This window comes from Pan paniscus, chromosome 13, assembly GCF_029289425.2.
Source record: "Pan paniscus chromosome 13, NHGRI_mPanPan1-v2.0_pri, whole genome shotgun sequence".
NCBI classification, from domain to species: Eukaryota; Metazoa; Chordata; class Mammalia; order Primates; family Hominidae; genus Pan; species Pan paniscus.
In genome coordinates this window covers 110,770,831-110,796,352 of record NC_073262.2, presented here as the reverse complement: position 1 = coordinate 110,796,352, position 25,522 = coordinate 110,770,831, and the positions used below count along the sequence as shown (strand labels likewise).

At 41.6% G+C, this 25,522-nt stretch overlaps 1 protein-coding gene across 13 annotated transcripts; it reads left to right on the top strand.

Moving 5' to 3' along the window:
• Positions 1-674: 674 nt before the first annotated feature.
• Positions 675-25,522, top strand: C13H2orf80 (chromosome 13 C2orf80 homolog). Of its 13 annotated transcripts, none has more exons than XR_008624574.2 (12): positions 676-744; positions 890-1,004; positions 5,917-5,998; positions 7,903-7,985; positions 9,646-9,733; positions 10,135-10,206; positions 18,852-18,939; positions 19,873-19,991; positions 21,228-21,345; positions 22,433-22,546; positions 23,732-23,847; positions 25,113-25,522. XR_008624574.2 is itself a non-coding variant. In XM_055109029.2 (12 exons), the coding sequence occupies exons 3-12, from the start codon at positions 3,964-3,966 to the stop codon at positions 25,187-25,189; spliced, it is 888 nt and encodes a 295-aa protein (XP_054965004.1). In that variant the 5' UTR covers positions 718-744; positions 890-1,004; positions 3,889-3,963; the 3' UTR covers positions 25,190-25,522. The 13 variants fall into 13 exon arrangements, 11 of the variants coding, with proteins under 11 accessions (XP_054965002.1, XP_054965008.1, XP_054965009.1 ...); XM_055109029.2 differs by lacking the exon at positions 22,433-22,546 and adding an exon at positions 3,889-4,004 and having other exon boundaries at positions 718-744; positions 21,224-21,345; XM_055109030.2 differs by lacking the exon at positions 22,433-22,546 and adding an exon at positions 3,889-4,004 and having other exon boundaries at positions 724-744; positions 890-1,008; positions 21,224-21,345.

Genomic DNA, 25,522 nt, shown 5'->3' with positions numbered 1-25,522 from the left:
AAGCCAAGCCATCACATCCCCTGTGACTTGCACATATACATCCAGATGGCCTAAAGTAACTGAAGATCCACAAAAGAAGTAAAAATAGTCTTAAGTGATGACATTCCACCATTGTGATTTGTTTCTTCCCCACCCTAATGATCAATGTACTTTGTAATCTCCCCCCGCTTAAGCAGGTACTTTGTAATCTACCCCACCTTTAAGAAGGTTGTTTGTAATTCTCCCCACCCTTGAGAATGTACTTTGTGAGATCCACCCCCTGCCCGCAAAACATTGCTCTTAACTTCACCGCCTATCCCAAAACCTATAAGAACTAATGATAATCCACCACCCTTTGCTGACTCTCTTTTCGGACTCAGCCCGCCTGCACCCAGTTGAAATAAACAGCCATGTTGCTCACACAAAGCCTGTTTGGTGGTCTCTTCACACAGACGCACATGAAAGGGATCTCATCTATAATTAGAAAGATGGTGATAGCTTGAACCCAGGTGATGTTTCTTCAGGATTGCCACTGTTTTGTGTTGACATTCATCGAGTAGAATGATCTTTGGGTCATTGGGTACTTTGGGGCACCCTAAGTATGTAGGAGCCAGAGTTTCACTAGCTTCCCCAGCAATCCTTGCTTAGTCAATTGATTCCTATGTCTGCAGCCAAATGCTATAAAAAACTCTGAGGAAGGTAAACTCCTCCCATCCTCTTGGTTTTTCAATTAATCATTTAGATGGGAAACATAAGCCTACTCAGGTAAAAAGACATGTGAACTTCAGGCCAGGATCACAATCCTGTCCCAAATATATGACTTTCCACCCTCCCTCAACCCTTAATGGGGGTGGGCGTAGGGGAGTGTATTTTTAAAACAAATGATTTTAATTCATTCACTGTTTCCTAGCAACCAGGAAAAAGCATGTGTTCCTGATGTCTGTGAGCACCAGTCTGAGATGCGCGGATGCTTCAGCATGCCTCCAGAAGCAGAGAAAGAACAAAAGCACTGGAACCAGTCTCCGGTTGGTGAGCGATTCTCAAAGGGGAATTTGTTAAGAGCAGGCACTTAATAGAACAGCCCAAGAGACCTGTACCACGATTGCAGGTGTGCAGCAGGGAACCTGCATGGAATGTGCAGATATTCTCCAGGAAATGATATTCCTATAGAATTTGGGGGCTCTGACTTCTAGGGAATTGTTTCTATGAAACAGCTAAAGCCTGAGACAGCTGACATCTTTCCAGTACCTCTTTTGTGTGTGCTTTCAGCCACACACAAAACACACAGCGGTCTTGTTTTCTTTAGAGCTCTATAGACAGAGAAGAGGGATAACTGGCAGAATTCAAATCTAGCTGAATTAGAATCCATGCAAATGGCCTTCTTTAGACTAGGCGTAGCTACTAAATGCATATAAATCACTGACTTCCACAGCTGTAAGGGACCTCTCCAATCATTCAACGCTTGTTTTACAGAGGAAGAAATGAAAAAACATAGGCAAATTAATTTGTTCAAGGTGCACAGCTAGTTGGTGGCCTCACAGGGTCTTCTGACCTACAGTTTAGTGGTTTGGGAGTGGGACATACTCATATTTCAAAGACTGAAACCTTTGCATATTATACCATATTGAATGGCGGTGGTGGGGGCAGGGGATGGGGAGGATGAGGGATGATCTAAGACGAAGCTGTCATAACAACGAAGCAATGCAAATATTATAACTTGTAAATCTGAAACTCAAAGGGCTTTCTCAGAATTACAAGACAAGAATGGATTAAAGCACATGCTAAGTGTGCCTTACTCCCTGCCAAGGAATTGAGATAGGCCAAATAGTCTAGCAACAAATGTTTTTCCAAATTATTGAATCAGAAGAATTTTAATGCATGCCAGACTTTATAGAGTTACAGAATGTTAGGGTAACAAGTGCTCTTGGCAATGTTAACCAGGCCCATCTTTTTTGGATAACACCTGAGGCTGGGAAGCAGAAGACGCACAGCCACATCAATGAGTGTGGCTTTCCTGGGTCCAGTGCTCTCTCTTCTCTAGGCAATAGGGCCACCTCTATGGCTTGCTGCATCCTCTCCCCATTGACTCTGTAGGGAGCAATATTATTGTCTTGATACTTAATCAATTTCCTGTGAAATGCTCTTACTTTCTTCCCCACTTTCATCTTATCCACATCCCATCCACTCCCCAAAAACTAAAGCAGATGTAGCAGCAGCAAGAATGATCCAAAATGGCTGGGCACGGTGGCTCACGCCTGTAATCCCAGCACTTTGGGAGGCTGAGGCAGGTGATTACAAGGTCAGGAGATGGAGACCATCCTGGCCAATATGATGACACCACCCGGTCTCTACTAAAAGTACAAAACAATTAGCTGGGCTTGGTGGCGTGCACCTGTAGTCCCAGCTACTTGGGAGGCTGAGGCAGGAGAATCACTTGAACCCAGGAGGCAGAGGTTGCAGTGAACCGAAATTGTGCCACTGCACTCCAGCCTGGTGACAGACCGAGACTCCGTCTCAAAAAAAAAAAAATCCAAAATAATGAAGGTGGCCTAGGGAAGCATTCATTTAGATCAGCGCCATCCTGTTGGCTCTCTGCTTACTGTTGGTAGAGCTGAATCAAGTGAAGCTTAGTATTTATATGGTACCATTTTCAAAAAACCGTTTCTAAAGTTTGTTTTCCAATCATCTTTAGAGTAGTGATTTAAATATACGTACAATTTTAAAAGTACAAAGGGTAGTATAATGAACATCCATGGACTTAGAATTCCAGAGTCAACAACTATTAACATTTTGTTATATTTGAGTATTAGGGTTCCTCAGAGAAATTGAACTGACAGGATGTGTGTGGATACACACACACACACACACACACACACACACGGTGCAGTATAGGCTTAACCATCTCTTTCACTCAAATATTTTGATTTTACAGAATTGGCTCACATGATTGTGGAGTCTTGGCCAGTCCAAAATCTGATAGAGGAGGCCAGCTGCCCGCAGACTCAGGGAAGAGTTGCAGTTTGAATCCAAAGGCTGCCTACTGGCAGATTCCTTCTTGCATGGGGGAGGTCAGTCTTTTGTTCTATCAAGGCTTTCGACTGATTGGAAAAGGCTCACTCAGATAGAGGGCAATCTGCTTTCAAAGTCCACTGATTTAAATGATAATCTCATTAAAAAAAAAAACACCAGAAACATCCAGGATAAAGTTTGAACAACTATTTGATCATAGAGGCCCAACCATAAAATAAATTTAAAAATAAATAAAACATCACAAATAGAGTTGATATCCTATTTATACCTCTCCCTGAGTACCCCATTCAATAGTGATGATTTTCTATAGACTCCTTTTTGGTGACTTCAGACTCCTTTTGACCCCATCACCTGATCTTCAATCTCTGGTTCAATGTGGGGGTGGGAATTGAAGACATATTTCCCATAACCATATTTTCTTTCAAGGATCTCCTGGCAATAGGAGAGTGTAGATGGATTCTATGGAAAACTCCATTATGAGCCACTGAGCCAGGGTGAACTCAGTGGGAGTTGAATGCTCACAGAAAAACCCAAACACATTCAGATCTAGATGGATCACATCCATCTAGTTTGGATGGTTCTGCCCGAATAGTCTCATCAGCTATTACACAAACCATTTTGGTTTTACTTGCTAGATTATTGCAAGGAAGAGTAAATTAAGTAAATAAGTGTTGGAAAAATTTGGAAGGAATAAAAGGTGTCAAATAAACACAAAAGTACAGTGCATGAGCCTCCAGGTGGCTTTTTGACCCTGAACCTGCCGAGTAAGAGGCCTGAATGAGGTGCTCCCTCAGATCCCTTCCAGAGCCTAGGACTCCATGACTGGTATTTGGAGTGATAGCATCCCTAACTCATATTCTCTCTGATTTGCTGCTGTAGCCTCTAGACTCAGAGAAGCTGGGTCTAAGTGTAGTGTTAGCTGCAGATACCTGCTCAGCTGGCTAAGCCTTTAACATGGAAAGAAGGCTCATAAAGAAGGAAATGAAAAAGCTCTTGTAAGTATGACTGAGAATAACTTTCATTTATGACACTTGGCATTCGGTGGATTTCATGTCATAGATGGCTTGGGTATTGGCAGCGGGTAAAAATCTAAGAATCTATTTCTGCATGGTAGGAGAAAACCAGAGGATGATCTGGCCTCTCTCGGTTTCCTGCCAGGGAGGCCTCACATGTGGTGCGAGGCAGGATGCTGAAACACTTGGGAGGATGTTTCTGCTGGCAGCCTGCACATCCGAGGCATCCACATTCTAGAGCCTGAGAGCTGAGCCTATGTCCCAGTCAGCCTGTGTAGGCAAGATACACCGTTGAAAGGGGCTGGCCCTGCTGGTAAAAGGTATAAGAGAGATTCCTGAAAGGGCCCAGAATCTAAATTGCAGCCTCTGCTCTGCCTCTTTTATTGTCAGCCTTATCAACTAAGAAATTCATCTCCTTTTTCTTTACATCTGAACATTTTAAAAACGAACACAGAAAACATCAAGTTTCCTGTGAAAGAAATGTTTTCCTCCCATGGCAGTGTTTCTTTGACTTGTACTTAACAAATGTTGGTGAAAGATCACAAACCATATAAAAAGAAAAAAGAAAGATTATGTTCTATGTCATATGTGTTATAGACACAACAGTAATAGCCTTTTCATCAAAGAGCTTATCACCATCCCCATCAAATATCTTTTCTCAGCCTTCTAAGATAATTTTATTTTAACAAGCCCTTAAGAAATACTAGAAGAAACTATGAATATACATATATGTACATATATACATGTATACACATATATGTGAATTCATATATAGTACACGTGTACACATATATGTGTATGCACATATGTGTGAATTCATATTCATCTCTTGCTTTTAAGCAGAGATTATATTGGCATCAGACTTCAGGAAAATGAATTTGACCCAAAAGGAAGAAGGGAACTTACCTTTCTAGATGATATGGTAAAGAAAGACATGCTGATGCGAGTCATATTTGTGTTATATGTTAGAGGCCAATAGAATAGTAAAGAACAAACCATGATCAGGAATGCCAACTCTTCCACATATCTCATCCAAATAATTGGAATTTCAAAAGTGATATAAATACAAGTTTATATCCAAAGAATACATTTAGGCTACTTTAAAGTATCCTGAAATTTCGGCAGAAATTTAAGAATTTTTATCAATCTAGTTAAGCTTAATGACTCAGAAGAAAAGCTTTTAGAAGCCAGAAATAAACTTATTCTCCACCTTATGTAAAATTGAGATGTGCCGAAATCAACCTGGGAGATGCCATAGTCCTTCTTTTCCTGCACCTATTTTTTCTCTGTCACATTCCCAGGGTAGCACCTTTCTCTCTTCTCTCCTCATGGTGCTTATTTTACCTTCTTTTATTAAAAGTCACTGTTAGGAAGGGATCCACTAAGGATAAACTAAAGTGGCATCACTAATAAGTTTTTATGCATTCCTCCTCCTAAGGGTATTTGCATTCTAAAGAGAAAAAGCCTTACGGCAAAAGAATACTTACCTACAGAATTTTATATATCTGGAATGTATCAACTTTGGACATACTGCTTGAATTTAACACGGGAAGCAAATGATTATTTTAAACAGTGTGTCTCAATCCTTTTGGTCTTGTAAAACCATTTCTGTGTGTGGGTATTTAGCATATTCCTTGCTTTCCTGTAAATTCTGTTCCAATTGAGTTTAATTTTTAGATAAATGTTATTTCAGTTAATTATGGTTAGACATTTTAAACTGCAGCATTGTAGAATTATCATGTAAACCAAAACCGAATATTAACTCAGCTACCAGAGCATCAGCAAATTCTCTTGTATTTTGGTGGGGGAGGGAGGGATGGGAAAAAAAAAGCCTTTTTCTGCACACTGAGCCCGTGTCACTCCAATGGTTCAATGCTGCTCTCTTGCTTTTAAGGGGAGATTATATTGGCATCAGACTTCGGGAAAATGAATTTGACCCAAAAGGAAGACGACAACTCACCTTTCTAGATGATATGGTAAAGAAAGGCACGCTGATGCGAGTCATATTTGTGTTATATGTGTATTAAAGAGACAGAAAAAGGATCTTATTTATACAATAAACAAGGCTAATATTGACACCCATCCCCCAAATGTCCTCTTCCTCATCTTCCCCTCACCCTGAGATTGTTCATATGGTCATTTCAACCCACTAACCAGAAAGCAAAGAGAATGAGAAAATAAAAATCATGAGAGTTATTTGCTATTAGGAAAGAAGATTAAAAAGCAAAATTAATGCCAGGCAAAATGTTACATCTGTGGAGTTAAGAGTTTGACAAAATTAGCTATCATGTAGTTCTCAAAATAATTTCTTTACCATTTGCATTAGTGAGAGAAAACCAAATAAATTAAGTAACCCTAAAAATCCTTGGTGTTATTTATTTCGAAGCCCAGACTCAGGATCTGAAAGTTCACATCACAGAAATTAAGGAAGAAACCATATAAAGATCTAACTCAAAAGAAATTAGCAAACCCTCAGTTTTTTCACTGCCCATTTACTATCCTTACACTAATAAAAAAGACTCTCTCCCTCCACTCCCCTCTCCTCTTCTTCTCCGACTAAAGTAGAGCCAGGCTCACTGGCTTTCAAAACTACCCTGGAGCTAAGGAAATAGTTAAGCCTTATTCTCTGTGTACACATATTAAACAGAGAAATTAAGTAGATTAGAGCAGTGCTTCTCAAACTTTAATGAGGTCGTATTACAAGGCTGTTTTGATTCAGGAGGTGAAGGGGGGCGGGGGTGAGGGGGGCGCCCCCGCGGCCTAGGAATTTGCATTTCAAATGACCAAACAAGTGATGCCAAGGCATCAAACTTTGGATCCGGTTGCAACATTTGGTCATGGTCCCATTCTTCCTGTTTATTTATTCATTTAGGTTCACTGTTCAGTTTGGTTCAGTCCCTGGAAGAAATAACTCCACCGTTTAAAAATGTTAAAACTTCAGAACGCCTCTACAAAAATTAAAAACAAAACCAATCTTCCCTTTTCTGTGTGTGGGGACTGAAAGGAGAGAAGGAATATTTTGATAGACAAATGGTAAATATGCTTACTGAACAAGAACTCTTAGGAATTACTAGGAAAAGGTGGTCACCATGATAAAAATAAGCCTCCGCATTGGTTCTCAGCTTTTTACTATACGTGCGTGTGAAACTCTCAGCAAGTCACTTACTCAGGTCTACCCCCTTCCCCGCCCGCTCCGTCCTTGCCTCATGCTAGTTCCTCTACCTGTGATTTCCTTCCCCATCTGTAGACATTCTCATCCCACAAGCCCCGGCTCCAATGAAGCTTCCCTCTCTGAAGCTTCTTGGGATTCTAGCTATCTCCCCAGGTAGACATAAAACGGCCCATCCCTCCAAATTCCCACCACACTGCCCCTGTACCCCTGGAAGCACATTTCTGACATTCTACTCACAGAATCAGAAATTGTTCCCTGCAGCCCTGTTCCCCCACCCTTACCTTTTACTATGTTAAAATTTAGGGAAACTGAGGCCCAGAAAGCATCAGTTACTCACCTAAGGATATTCCGTGAGTTGTTGGCAATACCTAGATTTGAGCCCAGATTTTCTGATTCCAAGTTTATTATTCTTCACTGATCTCTCCTTTCTTTTCCAAATCACAGAAATCAGATAACTGCTCTAGTGGGAAATAAATTTAATGTCTCAAGATCCCAAAATATTTCTAGCTGATTCATCCCTGTGAGGCGAGGTCTGAGAAAAAAAAAAAAAAATCTGGCCGAGCATCAGGTTATTAAAGCTAATGATCCTTCCCATTTTGGACATGACAGACTAGAATAGGCTTAGCAGTCCCATTGTCACTGGGTCCAGGGAGTACTTCAGCCAATGTCTAAGCCTGTTTCTTTGCTCTCTGTGCTTCCTGCTCCCAGGCACACTATGACTTGGCCATCAGTGTTGCTTTGCAATGGCTGGATCCCTCAGAAGACTTAACTTGGCTGGAGTGGGAGGAACTGTAAGTTGAAGTAGGTTTGTTGCTTTCCTCTTTAATTTGTGCCTATGATTAACGATAGAGGAAGTTCCAGCCCTAACATCTTCCATCATGAGGCACTTTGATTTGAAAACACTACTGGGTGAATATCCCTCTTCAACGAGACACCTGAGGAACCTGAACAGTTGCCAACTTGAAGAAGTTACATGTTTCCATGTTTTGCATCTCTATACTAATTGACTTCTGTGAGATGAAAGACTTTCTTGCACAGAATGTTGTGTCTTAAGGGGCCAGGCGCGGTGGCTCAGGCCTGTAATCCCAGCACTCTGGGAGGCTGAGGCAGACTCATTACTTGAAGCCAGGAGTTCAAGACCAACCTGGACAATATGGTAAAACCTCGCCTCTATTAAAAATACAAAAATTCGCCTAGCGTGGTGGCGCACACCTGTACTCAGGAGGCTGAGGCAGGAGAGGAGAATCACTTGAACCCAGGAGGCAGAGGTTGCAGTGAGCCAAGATTGTGCCACTTCACTCCAGCCTGGGCAACAGAGTGAGACTCCATCTCAAAAATAAAGAATGCTCTGTCTTAGAAACATGACTGCTTTACTATGTACATGCCATGATTTAAAACAGTCAGTTCTATGGGTAAAGACTGTAACCTTTTCCTAAGGACTACCAAACAAATTCTTAAGCATTTAGGCAGACATGTATCTGAGCTGAGCTGTTTGAAGCGCAGAATAATTTTCTTTCTGGGATTACCAGCATTTTCTGTCATGTATAGGGAGTGTTCAGGCAGACTCACTCAATTGGTAAGAACACAGAACTAATGAGGACAGGATCAAATAGCTTATTCTGGAGGCCTGTTATTTTTTTTCTACTCAATGGCTCTGGACTACACACCTGATCCTAGAGAGTTGTAACAGTTAGGGTTTAGCTGTAATGACCAATTTGAAAATCCAATTGAAAATCCAATTTGAACAGCCTTAAGCAAAAAAAGCTGGGGAGTAGATTTTATTGCCCTTGTATCTGAAAAGTCCATGGGTAGGACTGTGTTAGGCATGGTTTAATTCAAAACTCAAACAATGTCATCTGGATCTACCTCCTGACTCCATTTCCTCAGGGTGAACACCATTCCTAGTTTCAGCCCATTTCATTATCGGGGAAGGGTGGATATATATTTTGTTAATCACACAATTGTGTCTCAGTGGCTGTTACCTGGCTTGTCTAGGGTTGGACAGTGGCAGCGCAGGGGAGGTGGAATACACTGACAGCTCAGTCCACAGTGTGTTTTTCATCTTTGGAATCTAGGGGTGTAGTCAGCTTCCCTAGAAGCATATAGGCTTACAGTGGGGTTAGGTAGTTCCCCCAAAGCAAATTGTCACAAGAAGGGGAAAGGATAATGGTTTGCAAAACCATAAACATCCACCACAGTGGCCAGTCTGCCAATCTTTGATTGCTGTGAAAACATGGATAGATGAGGCCAAATTCATCACCATTATTGGAAGATTAAAAATTCAAAGTGTGGATTTCACCAATGGAGGAACAATCACATCAATTTTATTAATATAAATAAGCAGATAGCACACAGCCATTGCAGATTACTTATCGATTATCATCACAACCTTAGCAGGCATCAGAAAGAACAAGAATAAATCTTCCACGTGTATTTCCTATTCCCCATTAGGAAAATACCATTCCATGGCAGACCCATATATCCAAATCGTAGAGAACGAGAAGCTATGATTTTATCATCTTATGCTGGAATCTTAATGGTAAGGAAAAGAATACTATCTGCCTATATGAATATTTCATATCTACTCTGAGCATTTTTACAGTAATGAATATTTACATTATTATTCAACCAATGTTTCTAAATGTTTAAGAGTTACTAATAGTAAATGTTTCATTTTTTAAAGTAATACAAAGACTAACTTCTACACTGTATGTGAAAACATTTATTTAAGAGGCAAAGAAAAAAGAAAAGAATGAGCGACATAACTAATTGGTATCTGGAAAACTGATTTATCCATTGATCAGAAGTTATTTACTGTATTTAGTACTTATGATACCCAAGCACAGTTTTAGACATACTGGAGCTATATTAGCTTTGTTTTATAATAAAAGAAAAGCCATGGTATGATCATACTTTGTTATTGCTGTTGTTGTTTAACAGAACAGTATCCCGATTGAGGAAGTCTTTAAAATTTATGGGGCTGATTCTTCTGCCGATTCTGGTACCATCAAGGTAAGGGTGACCTGGGATTGTCAATAGAAGGGATTTTTAGAGAGAGTTTATTTAGTGTATAAATGTATAATGTTGTATTTTCAGACATCAATTATGAAATAACAGTTTTACATCAAAATGTACAAAACCAGACATAACCATTTCTTACTTGAATAACATGTGTGTGAAATGCCTTTCATATGTAAAAGACCATGCAGTAATAACAAATGTATCTTGTGTACGGCTGAGAAGGGGCAGCAATGAGTACCAGGCTTGGGGGCCAAACTTTACTCTGTTGTGGTTTTGTTTTTTTTTTTTTTTTGAGACAGAGTCTCACTCTGTCACTCTGGCTGGAATATAGTGGTGCGATCTCGGCTCACTGCACCTCTGCCTCCTGGGTTCAAGGAATTCTCGTGCGTCAGCCTCCTGAGTAGCTGGGACTACAGGCATGCACCACCACACCCGGCTAATTTTTGTATTTTTTGGTAGAGATGGGGTTTTGCCATGTTGACCAGGCTGGTCTCAAACTCTTGGCCTCAAGTGATCTGCTTGCCTTGGCCTCCTAAAGTACTGGAGTACAGGTATGAGCCACCATGCCAACCTCTGCTCTGTTTCTAATAAATGTAATTTTTCACTTACACTTTTTGTAATGTAGATCTGGTAGGTCCACACAGTTCCCTTCTATGATGTACTATATCTTCTAGAACTAGGACAAGATCCACAAGGCTCATTCTCATGACAAATTCCCTAGTTTACTGCTGATACGTCTTCCTTTCCCACAACACTACTACTTTTTTTAAAGACGGGTCTCACTACTGGTCTCAAATTGCTGGGACCCAGTAATCCTCGAAATCCTGGCCTCAGCCTCCTAAGTAGCTGGACTATAGGTGTGAACTCCACTCTCAGCTCCTCCCATGAAACTACTTTGAAATCATTAACAGTAGAAGCAGCAATGACCTGGGAGTTCAGAGACCTGGGTTTGAGTTCTGACTCCACTACTATGAAACCCTAGATGCGTCCCTTTCCCCTTTCGGGCCTCCATATGACTGATCTTTAAAAAAAAAAAGGGTGTTCTGAATAATTTTTAAGACCACTTCCATTTTTGCCACTTGTAAATGTATGAACATTAAGTAAACATTTAAATATGAACTGCCATTTAGAGGTGAACTACTGATCCCTTCGCCTTTGGATACCTCCAGAAGAGGGAAGAGGAAAGGGAAGGTGAGGTGGCGAGGGCCATGCAGTGGGAGGGGGGAAGGGGGGCACCAACGCCCTCAAGCCCAGGTCTTCTGCTCACACTGTGGCTTTCCCTGCCCCCACCTGGATTCAGAAGGGAGGGCAGGGCAGGGGCAGGGCTGTGGCCACAGGAATGCCTGCCTCCCTTGTTCTTTTACTGCAGGTCATTGTGCAAGCAGTGGGATCATGTAGAGTTCAAGAGCCCACCAGGTCCACCTTAGAAGTCAAGTGTTTACACTGAAACCAACTTTCCTATCACTTTAATCCATATGTAACCTGACTGTAGTCCTGAGACTCGAATGCCCTTGATCATTGTGAAAATTAGAACTTTCTCTCTGATCCCTCTAGTTTCAACTCACTTCATTCATTCACTCACTCATTCATTCATTCATCTGTTCATTCAGTATAATTGTAGGTGCAGGGGATACAGTGGTGAGCAAGTCAGACAAGATAACTTTTTAAAAACTTTTTTGTAGGCCGTTTGCAGTGGTTCATGCCTGTAATCCCAGCACTTTGGGAGGCCAAGGTGGGTGGATCACCTGAGGTCAGGAGTTTGAGACTAGCCTGGCCAACATGGTGAAACCCCAACTCTACTAAAAATACAAAAAATTTGCCAGGTGTGTTGGCGGTCGCCTGTAATCCCAACTACTGGGGAGGCTGAGGCAGGAGAATCTCTTGAACCCGGAAGACAGAGGTTGCAGTGAGCTGAGATCATGCCACTGCACTCCAGCCTGGGCAACAAGAGCAGAAACTCCATCTCAAAAAACAATTAAAAAAAAAATTTTAGGGATGGGGGTCTCCCTATGTTCCACAGGCTGGTCTTGAACTCCTGGGCTCGAGCAATCCTCCCACCTTGGCCTCCCCTAATGCTGGTATTACAGGCACGCATCACCACACCCAGCCAAGATTACTTTTCTTATAGATCTTATATCCTATATTGGAGCTTACCTTGTTTGAGATATAAGCCACCCCAGGCCTGACACTCCTCAGAGATCAAGCTGTTCTTGGTTTTCAAAGAAAACTCAGCTCTCTGTGTTCCTTGGATAGCCAAGCAAATCATACTGCTTTTTTCCTGCTTGTCTTTTTCTGCAGCTTTCTGCCTTCTAGGCTGCCCTTTCTCCTTTTCCCCTACCCCTCAGCACATATACATACAAGCATGAGCCCCAAACCCTTCTGTTTCAGCCACTGTTTTCTCCCTGTCATCTTCTGGTACCTGGGAGAGGTCTAGAAAGGCATCAGCACATCTGACTAGTTGGTCCCAACTCACATGGCTAAAAGACTAATATGGAAAAACACATCCTAGAGAGGATGGCACTGTGGACCCCTCCAGGTTTGGCTGGGTTATCAGTCAAGAAGGTTTGCAAACATGGGTGTCTGAGTAGCTCAGATAAATCAGGTTAATTTAAAGTTGCTAGAAGGCCGGGCGCCGTAGCTCATGCCTGTAATACCAGCACTTTAGGAGGCAGAGGTGGGTGGATCACCTGAGGTCAGGAGTTTGAGACCAGCCTGGCCAACATGGTGAAATCTTATCTCTACTAAAAACACAAAAAATTAGCGGGGCATGGTGGTGCATGCCTGTAATCTCAGCTACTTGGGAGGCTGAGGCAGGATATCCTGGGAGGCAGAGGTTGCAGTGAGCCCAGATTGTGCCACTGCACTCCAGCCTGAGCAACAGAGCAAAACTCTGTCTCAAAAAAAATAAAAAATAAATAAATAAATAAATAAATAAAGGTGCTAGAAGGGGAAGACAGGCCATGTAGAAGTGGACCAACCAATCTCTATCCATCTGATCACTCATTTATTCATTAAAGAGCCTTTGTTCAGCACCTTCTCTGTTCAGTGACACATAGTCCCCATTCTCACAATCAGTGACAATAACCAGCTCTAAACAGAAAGAAATAATATTATCACAGAGGCTGACTTTTCTTTAAAGGCTTGTATTTGTTTTGTGTTTTAGTTTTTGTTTGTTTGTTTGTTTTTTTCTTGAGACGGAATTTCCCTATTATTGCCCAGGCTGGAGTGCAGTGGTGCAATCTCAGCTCATTGCAACCTACGCCTCCTGGGTTCAAGTGATTCTCCTGCCTCAGCCTCCTGAGTAGCTGGAATTACAGGCATGCGTTACCACGCCTGGCTAATTTTGTATTTTTAGTAGAGATGGGGTTTCGCCATGTTGGTCAGGCTGTTCTCGAACTCCTGATCTCAGGTGATCCACCCACCTCAGCCTCCCAAAGTGATGGGATTACAGGCGTGAGCCACCACGTCTGGCCGGTTGTATTTTGTTTATTGCTATGTGATGTGAATGATGGCTCGATTATATATATTATAATATACAATATAATGTATATTACATATACACATATATATGCACACACTATATATAATATATATGTGTGTATATATATAAAATCGAGCCATTGATTACTATACTACTATATATGTATACAGATCTGTATACATATCTGTATACATATGTATACATATATACAGAAATGTATATGTATACATATATACATATATACAGATATAATACACATATATATACTATATACATATGTATACATATACGTATATAGATATATGTATACACAGATGTGTATATATACACATATGTATACATATGTATATATAGTATATATAGAGATATATTATCTGAGAGGCAGGTTGTGTAATGTTAAGCACTAGGATTCCAAAGCCTGGCCTCCTGGGTTTGAATCCCAGCTCCACAGTTACAAGCAGAATAATCCTGGGCAAACGTTCTAACCTCTATAATTCTCAATTTCATTTGTAAAAACAGGGATGCAAAGATGGGGTTGTCGTGGGAATGAAGTAAGTTAGAATCAATGAAGCCCTTAGTGTTTGGCCCACGGTAACCTCCAAATAATAGCTTTAATTAAAGTTCTGCTACTCAGGGAATGGAGTTCTGGGGCTGTCCTGTGCATTGTGGGATGTTTCACAGCATCCTTGGCCTCTGCCCATTAGATGCAAGGAGCTTCTCGCCAGTTGTGACAAAAATGTCGGCCGGGTGCCGTGGCTCACACCAGTAATCCCAGCACTTTGGGAGGCCGAGGCGGGCGGATCACTTGAGGGCAGGAGTTCGAGACCAGCCTGGCCAACATGGTGAAACCCCATCTCTACTAAAAATACAAAAATTAGCCGGGTGTGGTGGTGGGCTCCTGTAATCCCAGCTACTCAGGAGGCTGAGTCAGGAGAATTGCTTGAACCCAGGAGGCAGAGGTGGCAGTGAGTGGAGATAGTGCCACTGCACTCCAGCTTGGGCAACAGAGGGAGACTCCATCTCAAAAAAAAAAAAAAAAAAAAAAAAAGTCTCTAGACTTTGCCAAATGTCCCCAGGGAGGCAAAATCACATGAGATTGAGAACCACTGCTCTAAATATTCAAAAATTAAATAGCTAATCAAGCATCCACGTGTATTATTAACACAATGTAAACTTTGCCTCTTTTGGACAACCAGTGATCACAGAGGGCGTAATTTGAATTACCAATACAAGAGCCTAAGAGCCTGAGGATCTGCCCCGTGAGCCTCACAAGCTCCCCGCCTCCAGAACGCCAGTTCAGGCCTTACTCTTGGAGCTACACATCAGCTGCACACAGGGACTTTTGCCACATTTTGAATTAGGAATTAGCAGGACCTCTCGATAGCAATGTAGCATTTCAAAGACTGAACGGTAAAGCTATTTTAAAAGAGTCTTTTGGAATTTAACATAATTTCAAAAAATGGTTTTAACTAGAGTTTTTTTTAAAGAAAAACGATATTGCAAGAGATTCTTCTTTAATTGCTACATATATCTGAATGATTCCTTCCGATAAAATGTCTCCTAAGCAACAGCTAAAATCCTTCCCAAGCAAAAGCTTAAAACTCTGTTGAATACTCATCAGATTATGCAGAATTTCCTGCAACTGGAATTGGCCGCATGACACAATATGGGTGCTGTGCTAGGCTGGATGGCTTTCTCCGGGATTATGTGCTGCCACCTGATGGTAGAAAGGAGTCATAGGCGCGGGATTGCTCACCTACTCTGTTAGCCTCGGGTTCTACCTCCTGAGAGGGAACTGCTTTTTGCTGATAGGGAGCTTTTTTCTGCTGAGGATTCTGGACTCATAGAAAAAATTCAACTAAAGACCTTACGCAAGTGAGAGTTATTGACAACTAGCCCCGGATAAATATAAAATGTCTTACTCTTTTTTTTTTTTTTTTTAAGACAGAGTCTCACTCTGTCACGCAGGCTGGAGTGCAGTGGTGTGATCTTGGCTCACTGCAACCTCCGCCCCCCCCGGGTTCAAGTGATTCTCTCGCCTCAGCCTCCCGAGTAGCTGGAATTACAGGTGCGCGCCACTGCGCACGGCTACTTTTTTTGAATTTTTAATAGAGACGAGGTTTTGCCACGTTGGCAGGGCTGGTTTTGAACTCCTGACCTCAACTGATCCACCCACCCCCCTCGGCCTCCAAAAGAGCTGGGATTACAGGCTGAGCCACTGCGCCCGACCATGTCTTATTCGATTTTAACCTGAAGAAAAGAGAACATAAATCTTCCTTCAACAAATCGAACAAAAATAAAAATATTCTTCAGCTCCATTTGATGGAGAAAGAGGGAGACAGAGAGAGTGGAAATGAGCACATCAGAAAGAGGAAAGAGACAAAGGCAGGTGGTCAGACAGCACTAGAACCTCTGCTTTCCTTCTTTCTTCATGCAGCCGGACCCCGGCGTCTGACTGGCTATCATTCGAGTCCATCCTAACTGACATCCAAGTCCAGGGCATGTCACAGGCAAACAGACTGATGTCCAGTCCCAGCTTTGTCACTTGCTAGCTGTGTGTCTTCGGATAAGTTATTTCTCTCTGATTCCCAATTTCCCCATATGTAAATAGGCATGTCTAAACAGGCATGATTACACTTACCCAAACACACCTGATCACTCTGAGGACTCAGTGAGACTGCACGTATCGAGCACACGATGGTGGCACCAGGGGACCTTCCATATTAGTGCTGTTATTTCCAAGTTCGCCCCCACTCGGGATGACCACCCTCCTTCCTCCTGATAGCAACCTGGTCCCTTCGTGATAGGCCTGGCTTCCACCCTCTCACACTTACTCCAGTTATTTGCCAAGCATCTTCTCTTTTTGGAGGATGCTGACTCAGACTGAATTGTGCAGAAATTTTAAAATGTTTTCATGATAAGGGGAGGGACCTATGTTTTAAACAAAAGTTCAATATTGACAGATCTTAATCATGAGGAATTGGCCAGGCGCAGTATCTGTAATCCCAGCCCTTTAAGAGGCTGAGGCAGGAGAATCACTTGAGCCCAGGAGTTCGAGACCAACCTAGGCAACGTGGCAAAAACCTGTCTATACCAAAAAATACAAAAATTCGCCAGGCATGGTGTTGTGTGTCTACAGTCCCTGCTTCTTGGGAGGTCGAGATGGGAGGATCATTTGAGCCTGGGAGGTGGAGGCTGCTGGGAGCCAAGATCTCGCCACTGCACTCCAGCCTGGGTGACAGGGTGAGGCCCTGTCTCAAAAATTAATAATAATAATAGTAAATGAGGGATTGAAAACACACTTTCAATATTAATTGTGTCCAAATGAACACTTACCAATATATATTTAAAAGACAAAGACCAAGCAAACAAACAAATCCAAGTGTGTAAAATGGAACAGTATCAACAGCTTTAAAGCTCTCTGCATACCCTCTCCTGTCTCATACCCTTCCTTTCGCCCTAGGTTACCACTAGTTTGAATTATGTGTTGATTACTATCTTTTACTTCTTTATAGTTTTACCACATATGCATCTCTAATCTATATATTGTTTAATTTTGCACATTTTTTGAGTTTTGGTGTTTTGTTTTTGTTTTTGTTTTTTTGAGATGGAGTCTCGCTCTCTCGCCCAGGCTGGAGTGCAGTGGCACGATCTCGGCTCACGGCAAGCTCCGCCTCCCGGGTTCACACCATTCTCCTGCCTCAGCCTCCCAAGTAGCTGGTACTACAGGTGCCCACCACCATGCCTGGCTAATTTTTTTGTATTTTTAGTAGACATGGGTTTTCACAGTGTTATCCAGGATAGTTTCGATCTCCTGACCTTGTGATCTGCCCGCCTTGGCCTCCCAAAGTGCTGAGATTACACGCTTGAGCCTCCACACCCAGCCTTGAGTTTTTATAAATAGGATATTAGCAAATGTGTCATTTAATGTCTTTCTTTTTTCATTCAACATTATGTTTCAGAAACTTATTAATACTGCTGCACATAGCTAACATAGCTATAGTTTCTTTTCACTACATACAGTATTCCACTCTAGGAATATACCACAATGTTGTCATCTATTTTTCCATTTCAGGCACTTGAGTTTTTTTGTTTTGTTTTTTTTTTTTTGAGATGAGGTTTTAACTCTTGTTGCCCAGGCTGGAGTGCAGTGATGCAATCTCGGCTCACTGCAACCTCTGCCTCCTGGGTTCAAGCAATTCCCCTGCCTCAGCCTCCCGAGTAGCTGGGATTACAGGCATCCACTACCACACTCGCTTAATTTTTTTGTATTTTTAGTAGAGGCGGGGTTTTGCCATGTTGGCCAGGCTGGTCTTGAACTCCTGACCTCAGATGATTCACCCGCCTCAGCCTCCCAAAGAGCTGGGATTGCAGGCATGACCCACTGCGCCTGGCCAAGTTATCTCTTGCAAAAGCAAGAAGCATTGCGTGGCAAAAGAGTTTCTGTATGGTATATGCCTAGGAATGAAATTGCTAAGCCATGGGTATAAGCATCTTCAACTCTCTACATAAAGCTAAATTGCTTTCCAAAATGGTTGTACCAATTCTTTTTCTACCAGCAATGCAGGTTATCTATACTGGCTTTTTCAGTTTTGTCAGTCTGTTAAGTGTATTATGGTATTTCACTGTGGTTTAAATTTGCATTCCCCCTGATTACCAATGGACAACTATTCATATATTTCTTCCTCTGTAAAGTGCCTGTTAAAGACTTTGGGCCAGATGAGTGAACCAACAATTCTGCATTGGGTAGGCAGGGGGAACTGTGCCAGCAAGGGAGAGTGGGTGTGGGAGGACATCAGGATACATTTCTCGGAAGGGGTCATATTTGAGCTACATGATAAAAGAGAGGTAGGTGCCTCTAGGCAGAAAAGGAGGAAATGGCTATAAAGGGAACTATGTGAAGAGTGTCTGTGCATGACAGGGCATTCTAGGAAATGGGAACCAAGTACAGGAACAAAAGGCCATGTGTGCAAGTTCACGTTCATATGCTTCACGTGCCCCATCAACGGACTGTGGACAGTGTGTCCGTTGGACAGTACTCAACAATTGGACTCAAGGATTCTGAGTTGATTAAATAGGCCAAATGCTGTGACTAGCAGGTGTTCATGCTGCAGATGATGGACAGATTTTAAAAGTAGGACTGTTTTCCTTTCAGGTTTCCCGAGTTTCATCTCTCCGCCTCTCCTTGCACCCCTTTGCCATGTTAACAGCACCCAAAGCAGCAGCATACGCCCGCAAACAGAGTAAGCCTGGTTACTTTCACCTGCTTAGAGGAATGTAAGTCAAACTAGGAAATTAGGAAGTAGGCTCACCAGGTAAGGTCAAAATTGTAATGGGAATTAGATTTCTGTGTCTGGTTGAATTTAAAAGAACCAGGGGCTCTTAGGGCTTGATTTCCCTCCATTACTGAAATCAAGGAAGTCTTGTTTCTCAGATGCTTTGGTGATGGGAGCAAAGCACTCCAAAAGCAAAGGATCTAAAACTGTGAGTGGGCTGGATGGGGTGGCTCACACTGGTAATCCCAGCACTTTGGGAGGCTGGGCTGGAAGGATCTCTTGTGTGCCCAGAAGTTTGAGACCAGCCTGGGAAACTTAGTGAAACTTCATCCCTACAAAAATAAGCCGGGCACAGTGGCTCATGCCTGTAATCCCAGCACTTTGGGAGGCCGAGGCGGGCAGATCACCTGAGTTCAGGAGTTTGAGACCAGCCTGGCCAACACGGTGAAACCCTATCTCTACTAAAAATACAAAAATTAGCTGGGTGTGGTGGTAGGCGCCTGTAATCCCAGCTACTCAGGAGGCTGAGGCGAGATAATCGCTTGAACCTGGGAGGCAGAGGTTGCAGTGAGCTGAGATTGCGCCACTGCACTCCAGCCTGGGCAACAAGAGTGAAACTCCATCTCAAAAATAAATAAATAAATAAATAAAATAGCTGGCCATGGTGGCACCCTCCTCTAGTCCCACCTACTCAGGAGGCTGAGTTGGGAGGATTGTTAGAGCCCAGGAAGTGGAGGCTGCAATGAGCCGTGATGGAACCACTGCACTCCAGCCTGAGTGACAAAGTGAGACCCTGTCTCAAAAATAATTAATTAGTGAAATGAAATTAAATGAAACTGTGGATGGACACATTTTTTAAAAAGTTTTATATACAGATATGGTTACTGCATCTGTCTGTAGGTGTCAAGTCAAGAAAGGTAACAACAAATAAAAATGCCACCAGCATCTCTGCAAAGGAAGCAAATGCCACACAATGGAAATCATCACAAAGGTTTTCAGACACACAGCCAAAGCACAAAGTAGGTGTGAAATTGTAAATTGGACCAAACTGATACCAGCTATTTTGGGAGTACTTTCCTGATACCGTGGTTAAAAGTCTAGCCTTTGGAGTCAGGTGCTCTGGGTTTGAATCTAGAGCCGACTGCTTACCAGCTATGGGACATCAGGCAAGATACTTAAACTCTCTGTGCCTTAGTTTCCTCCTCTGCAAAATGGAAGAATAACGATATCTACCTCTTAAGCTTGTTGGGGTGATTAACTGAGATTACTCATATTAAAAGGTTAGAACAGTGCTTAGCATGGAGTAAACCCCAAATAAATACTAGCTATTATTATCTTTTCAGCATTTGAAAAATACTATCCACAAGTTAATTGGCTGTTACTCTGTTGATGCAAATAAGCATGTTGAGGAGAAAGTTTGTATTAATTTCTGTATCCCAAATGTTTCTATCCTTGATCCCTCTCTCAGTAATAATAATTTTCTTTTTTCCTGCTTAAAGTCTCCCCTGCTCCTCCCCTGTCCATCTGATCCCTGATTTATTTGTGGCGGAATTCAGAGAATGGTCGGAGATGGACAGGGTTGGAAAGAAAGGAGAAAGGGAGGAGGGCTCTTTGTTCTTCCAGCTCTGGGCTCTCAGCTGTAATGTGCAAAGTGAAGAGAAAATTTAAGAAGTCAGAGAGACTTCTCTGATCAACAGAATAAAAGCTGAGCGGGGAGAGAATCAGAAAAGTGGTACAGGGTGGGTGTCTGGGATTCTGGGATATTTTAGAGTTTTGTTGAATGAGAGATGTTAGATATGCTGGAAGGCTGTAAGGTAGAAAACGGGGAAGGGAACTTTGAGAACTGATATACTGACTTATGATTGGGTTTGCATCAGGAAACAAGTGACAATTTAAATTTATTTTTATTTAGTTTGGCTGTTGTACCATGCATTTTTAAATTGAATCTCTGAATAGACTGGACTACATGAGGCTTAGGATTTATTCAGATTTCAGAGGCAAACTGTCTTCTCTGTCCCTTATATCTGATTAATTAGAAATGTAACCTTATCATAGCAACTGCTTTAGGAACTGATTGAATTCTTTGGTCATATCAGGGTTTTAATAAATGTTATTCTGATAACAGAACAACTGCACTATTTGGGGAAATTATCACCATATTCAATTTTCCTTCAAATGTATTTGCTATAATAAGATTTGAAGGTATTAGATTTTCTTTTCTTTTTTTCTTTTCCTTTTTTTTTTTTTTGAGACAGAGTCTCACTCTGTCACCCACAGTCGAGTGCAATGGCACAATCTCAGCTTACTGCAACCTCCACTTCCCGAGTTCAAGCGATTCTCCTGCCTCAGCCTCCCGAGTAGCTGGGATTACAGGTATGCACCACCACACCCGGCTAATTTTTGTATTTTCAGTAGAGGTGGGGTTTCACCATGTTGTCCAGGCTGGTCTCAAACTCCTGCCTCGCCCCCCCAAAGTGCTGGGATTACAGGCGTGAGCCACTGTGCCCGGCCGAAGGTATTAGACTTTCTAGAACCATATCTTTGTTTCTGAAGAATTTTTTGAAGAATTTGAAAAATGAGGTCATTTTTTATACGTGTTTGGAAGCAGCAAGTTTTAGAGAGCAAAACAAAACAACAATGAAAAAACAGTAACAACTCCAAAAATCACACACACACACACACACACACACAATCTAGACTTTAAACTTAATCACACACACACAAAAAGATCTCTGAAACAGGGGTTTATAGACACCCCCCACAAGCCTCATCAATGGACCCTATGTAAGGAAAACCTACCTCTAAAGATTACTCATTGGTATCTTATTTTTAAATATAATTTTGTTCTGTATATATTTTCTTCCACAACCAATAAAGATTTTTCGATTCTTGATGGAAGCATATCTTTTATTTCCTTAGTATTTCTCACATGTAAAAAAAGTACTTCGCAGGCAGCAGAGATTCAGTAACAATTTTTATTTAGTGAATTGGCAGTAGGTAGTAAGCGAATAGTCCTTAGGTGACGGTTCTCAAATCTCTGTGCCCTGTCTATAGTGATCAAAGGCTCAGTTCTGGGGACCAGACCTTTCTATAGGCTGATTGATGCTTGCGAGCCCAGGAGTGTCAAAAGAACAAATGCCCATGTTTTAGTAGGGCCCCAGGTCCTGAGATGAATCCCTTCCAGAAAAGCCCTTTCTTAACAATCAAGCGACAGAAAACTCATTTGTGTTTTTTCTTTCACACTTTATTACTTGTGCACTTTAGGCATTTTTTCCAACTCTTTTTTTTTTTTTTTGAGACGGAATCTTGCTCTGTCGCCCAGGCTGGAGTGCAGTGGCTCAATCTTGGCTCACTGCAAGCTCCACCTCCCGGGTTCATGCCATTCTCCTGCCTCAGCCTCCCGAGTAGCTGGGACTACAGGCGCCCGCCACCACGCCCGGCTAATTTTTTGTATTTTTAGTAGAGACGGGGTTTCACCGTGGTCTCGATCTCCTGACCTCGCGATCCGCCCGCCTTGGCCTCCCAAAGTGCTGGGATTACAGGCTTGAGCCACCGCACCAGGCCCGACTCTTGGGTAATGTATCTTTTAAACTAGTTTTAAAAATTTTAATAGTGTACACACTTATAAGTAAAATTTTCAAGCCAGGCAAAAAATATAAAATGAAAAGCAAAAGAACTCCCTCTTCTTCACACCCCTGTCCCACTTTTCAGAAATAACCACTGTTAATATTTCTTATGGTATTTAAATATTTGCTACACATATACATATAAACATACATATATGTATGTCTCACTGGTTTGCTAGAATTCTTTCTATATTAAAGGAATAAGTATTTTATTAAATGGATGAAAAACATGCTTTCACAGCTTGGTATTTGAAGAAGATTTTCATCTTAAATATTTGAGCTTACTGTTTTTCCTTTTTGGCTTGTAGATATTATATGTCTTTTAGCTGAAGAACAATTTTTTTAACCTCAAGATAAAACAATGCCTTATTCAGAATTTTTTATTTATTTCCAGCCACTGAATTTCTTCACAGAGTAAGAGAAAAGAGGAAATTATTAAAAAAAAAAAAAATCACAGCCAGGCACAATGGCTCATGCCTATAATTCCAGCACTTTGGGAGGCCAAGGAGGGCAGATTACTTGAGGTCAGGCATTCAAGACCAGCCTGAACAACATGGCAAACCCCATCTCTACTAAAAATACAAAAATTAGCTGGGTGTGGTGGTGCACGCCTATAATCCCAGCTACTAGGGAGACTGAGGCATGAGAATTGCTTGAACCCAGGAGGCAGAGGTTGTACTAAGCCGAGATTGCACCAGCGCACTCCAGCCTGGGCAACAGAGCGAGACTCTGTTTCAAAACAAACAAACAAACAAAACCCTCAGTGTTCTGGGAAACAGTTTTTTGTTTGTTTGTTTTTTGTTTTTTTTGAGACAGAGTCTTGCTTTGTTGCCCAGGCTGGAGTGCAGTGGTGTTATCTCGGCTCACTGCAACCTCCGCTTCCAGGGTTTAAGCGATTCTCCTGTCTCAGTCTCCTGAGTAGCTGGGATTACGGGTGTGCACCACCACACCTGGCTAATTTTTGTATTTTTAGTAAAGACGAGGTTTCACCATGTTGGTCAGCCTGGTCTCGAACTCCTGACCTCGTGATCCACCCACCTCAGCCTCCCAAAGTGCTGGAATTACAGGCATGAGCCACCGCGCCCGGCTAGGAAACAGTTTTAAAGATTTTTTTTTTAATTGCATTGTCCTAGGAAAGCGTCAGTAGTGGGCACATTACTGGGAAGTAAATTTGGAATGAACACGACCATACTAAAGAGCCAGAATACAGCATACTTCTTGAATCCAGGCTACCCACTTAATAACTTGAGTGAGTTACCTAATCTCTCTGTGCTTTAGTTTTTCATCTCTTTAAAAAGTCATAATAGTACCTACCTCATAGGGTTGTTATAAGCATTAAATAAGTTATATGTGTAAAGGCTTAGAAAAGTGTCAGGACAGGCCAGGCATGGTGGCTCACGCCTGTAATCCCAGCACTTTGGGAAGCCGAGGCGGGCGGATCACGAGGTCAGGAGATCAAGACCATCCTGGCTAACATGGTGAAACCCCGTCTCTACTAAAAAATAGAAAAAATTAGTTGGGCGTGGTGGTGCCTGTAGTCCCAGCTACTTGGAGGCTGAGGCAGGAGAATGGCATGAACCCAGGAGGCGGAGCTTGCAGTGAGCCGAGATCCCGCCACTGCATGCACTCCAGCCTGGGTGACAGAGTGAGACACCGTCTCAAAAAAAAAAAAGTGTCAGGACAGTGGCAAGCAATAATATAATCGCTCTCTTTATCACCACTCATGAGAAATTCATGCTATCATGAAAGGAAATGAGACATAGAGAGAGGACAATTTAAATTTAAATCCAAAGCAATACATCAGAAATTCAAAATAATATCCTACAAGCATAATACATAACTGCTAAAAGGCCAAAAACTGATTTGCTTTGGGTAGGATTGGTTAAGAGAAGTATAACTTTTTAATGTAAAAATAATTTCAAACTTAGAGAAAATTTGCAAGAATAATATACAAAGAACCCACGTATTCCTTTTATACAGTCACGAATGGTTAATGTTTTGTTCTGTTAGCTTTATTATATTCTGTCTTTGTCTCTCTGTATATAGATAAAGATATATAATTTTTTTCTGAGCCATTAGAAGTTATGTATATATACTCTACCACTTTACTCTATGTACCTCTGTGTGTATTTCTTAAGAACAAAGTAATTCTCTTAAATAACCATAGAATAGTTAGCAACTTCAGAATATCTATTATTGGTACTTTTATTTAATGTACTCTCTATACACCAATTTTGTCAATTGACCCAATAATGTTCTTTTTAAGCATTTTTTTCCTTCTGTATAAGGTCCAATATGGGATCACATATTGCATTTAGTTGGGAAATATAACTCAATTTCCAAATATATCAGAATAATTCCATGAAAATTCCTTTGTAATTACATTAATCTAATCTATCTTTGTCAGTAAGTTAGTATCTGATATTTGACCTTAACTTCCTATAGACTTAAAGTAATGTCTGTGTCCATGTTAAATTGATGTGCCTGATACCAAAATCATCTTTTATTCTGCAGGTCACTTAGAAAATTGGAATTGTACCATGGAACTTCATAATAGATTCTCTGGGAGCAGACGAGAAGCATCATCTTAAAACCACAGCTCTTGCCAGTACATTTTTCTTTACAACTGTTTTTGGTACAACTGCACTGAAGTGTTATTTTTGATGTTGAGCTTTCTTCTTTTAGAAGCATATTGCATGGCTACATTTTCTTAAAAAAAAAAACTGTGACCTTATGCTACTTCATTGTGACTGGAAGACTGCTGGAGAATTCAGAAAGTATATAGTATTTCTGTGTTAGAGCAAGCTGGCTTTGTAGCACATTTTACAAATGTGTGGCATTGAATATTGCACAGTGATGGAGTGGGAGGCAGATTTCCAAAGAGTTAATCCAAAATAAAATTAATCTGTCATTGATTGCCTTTA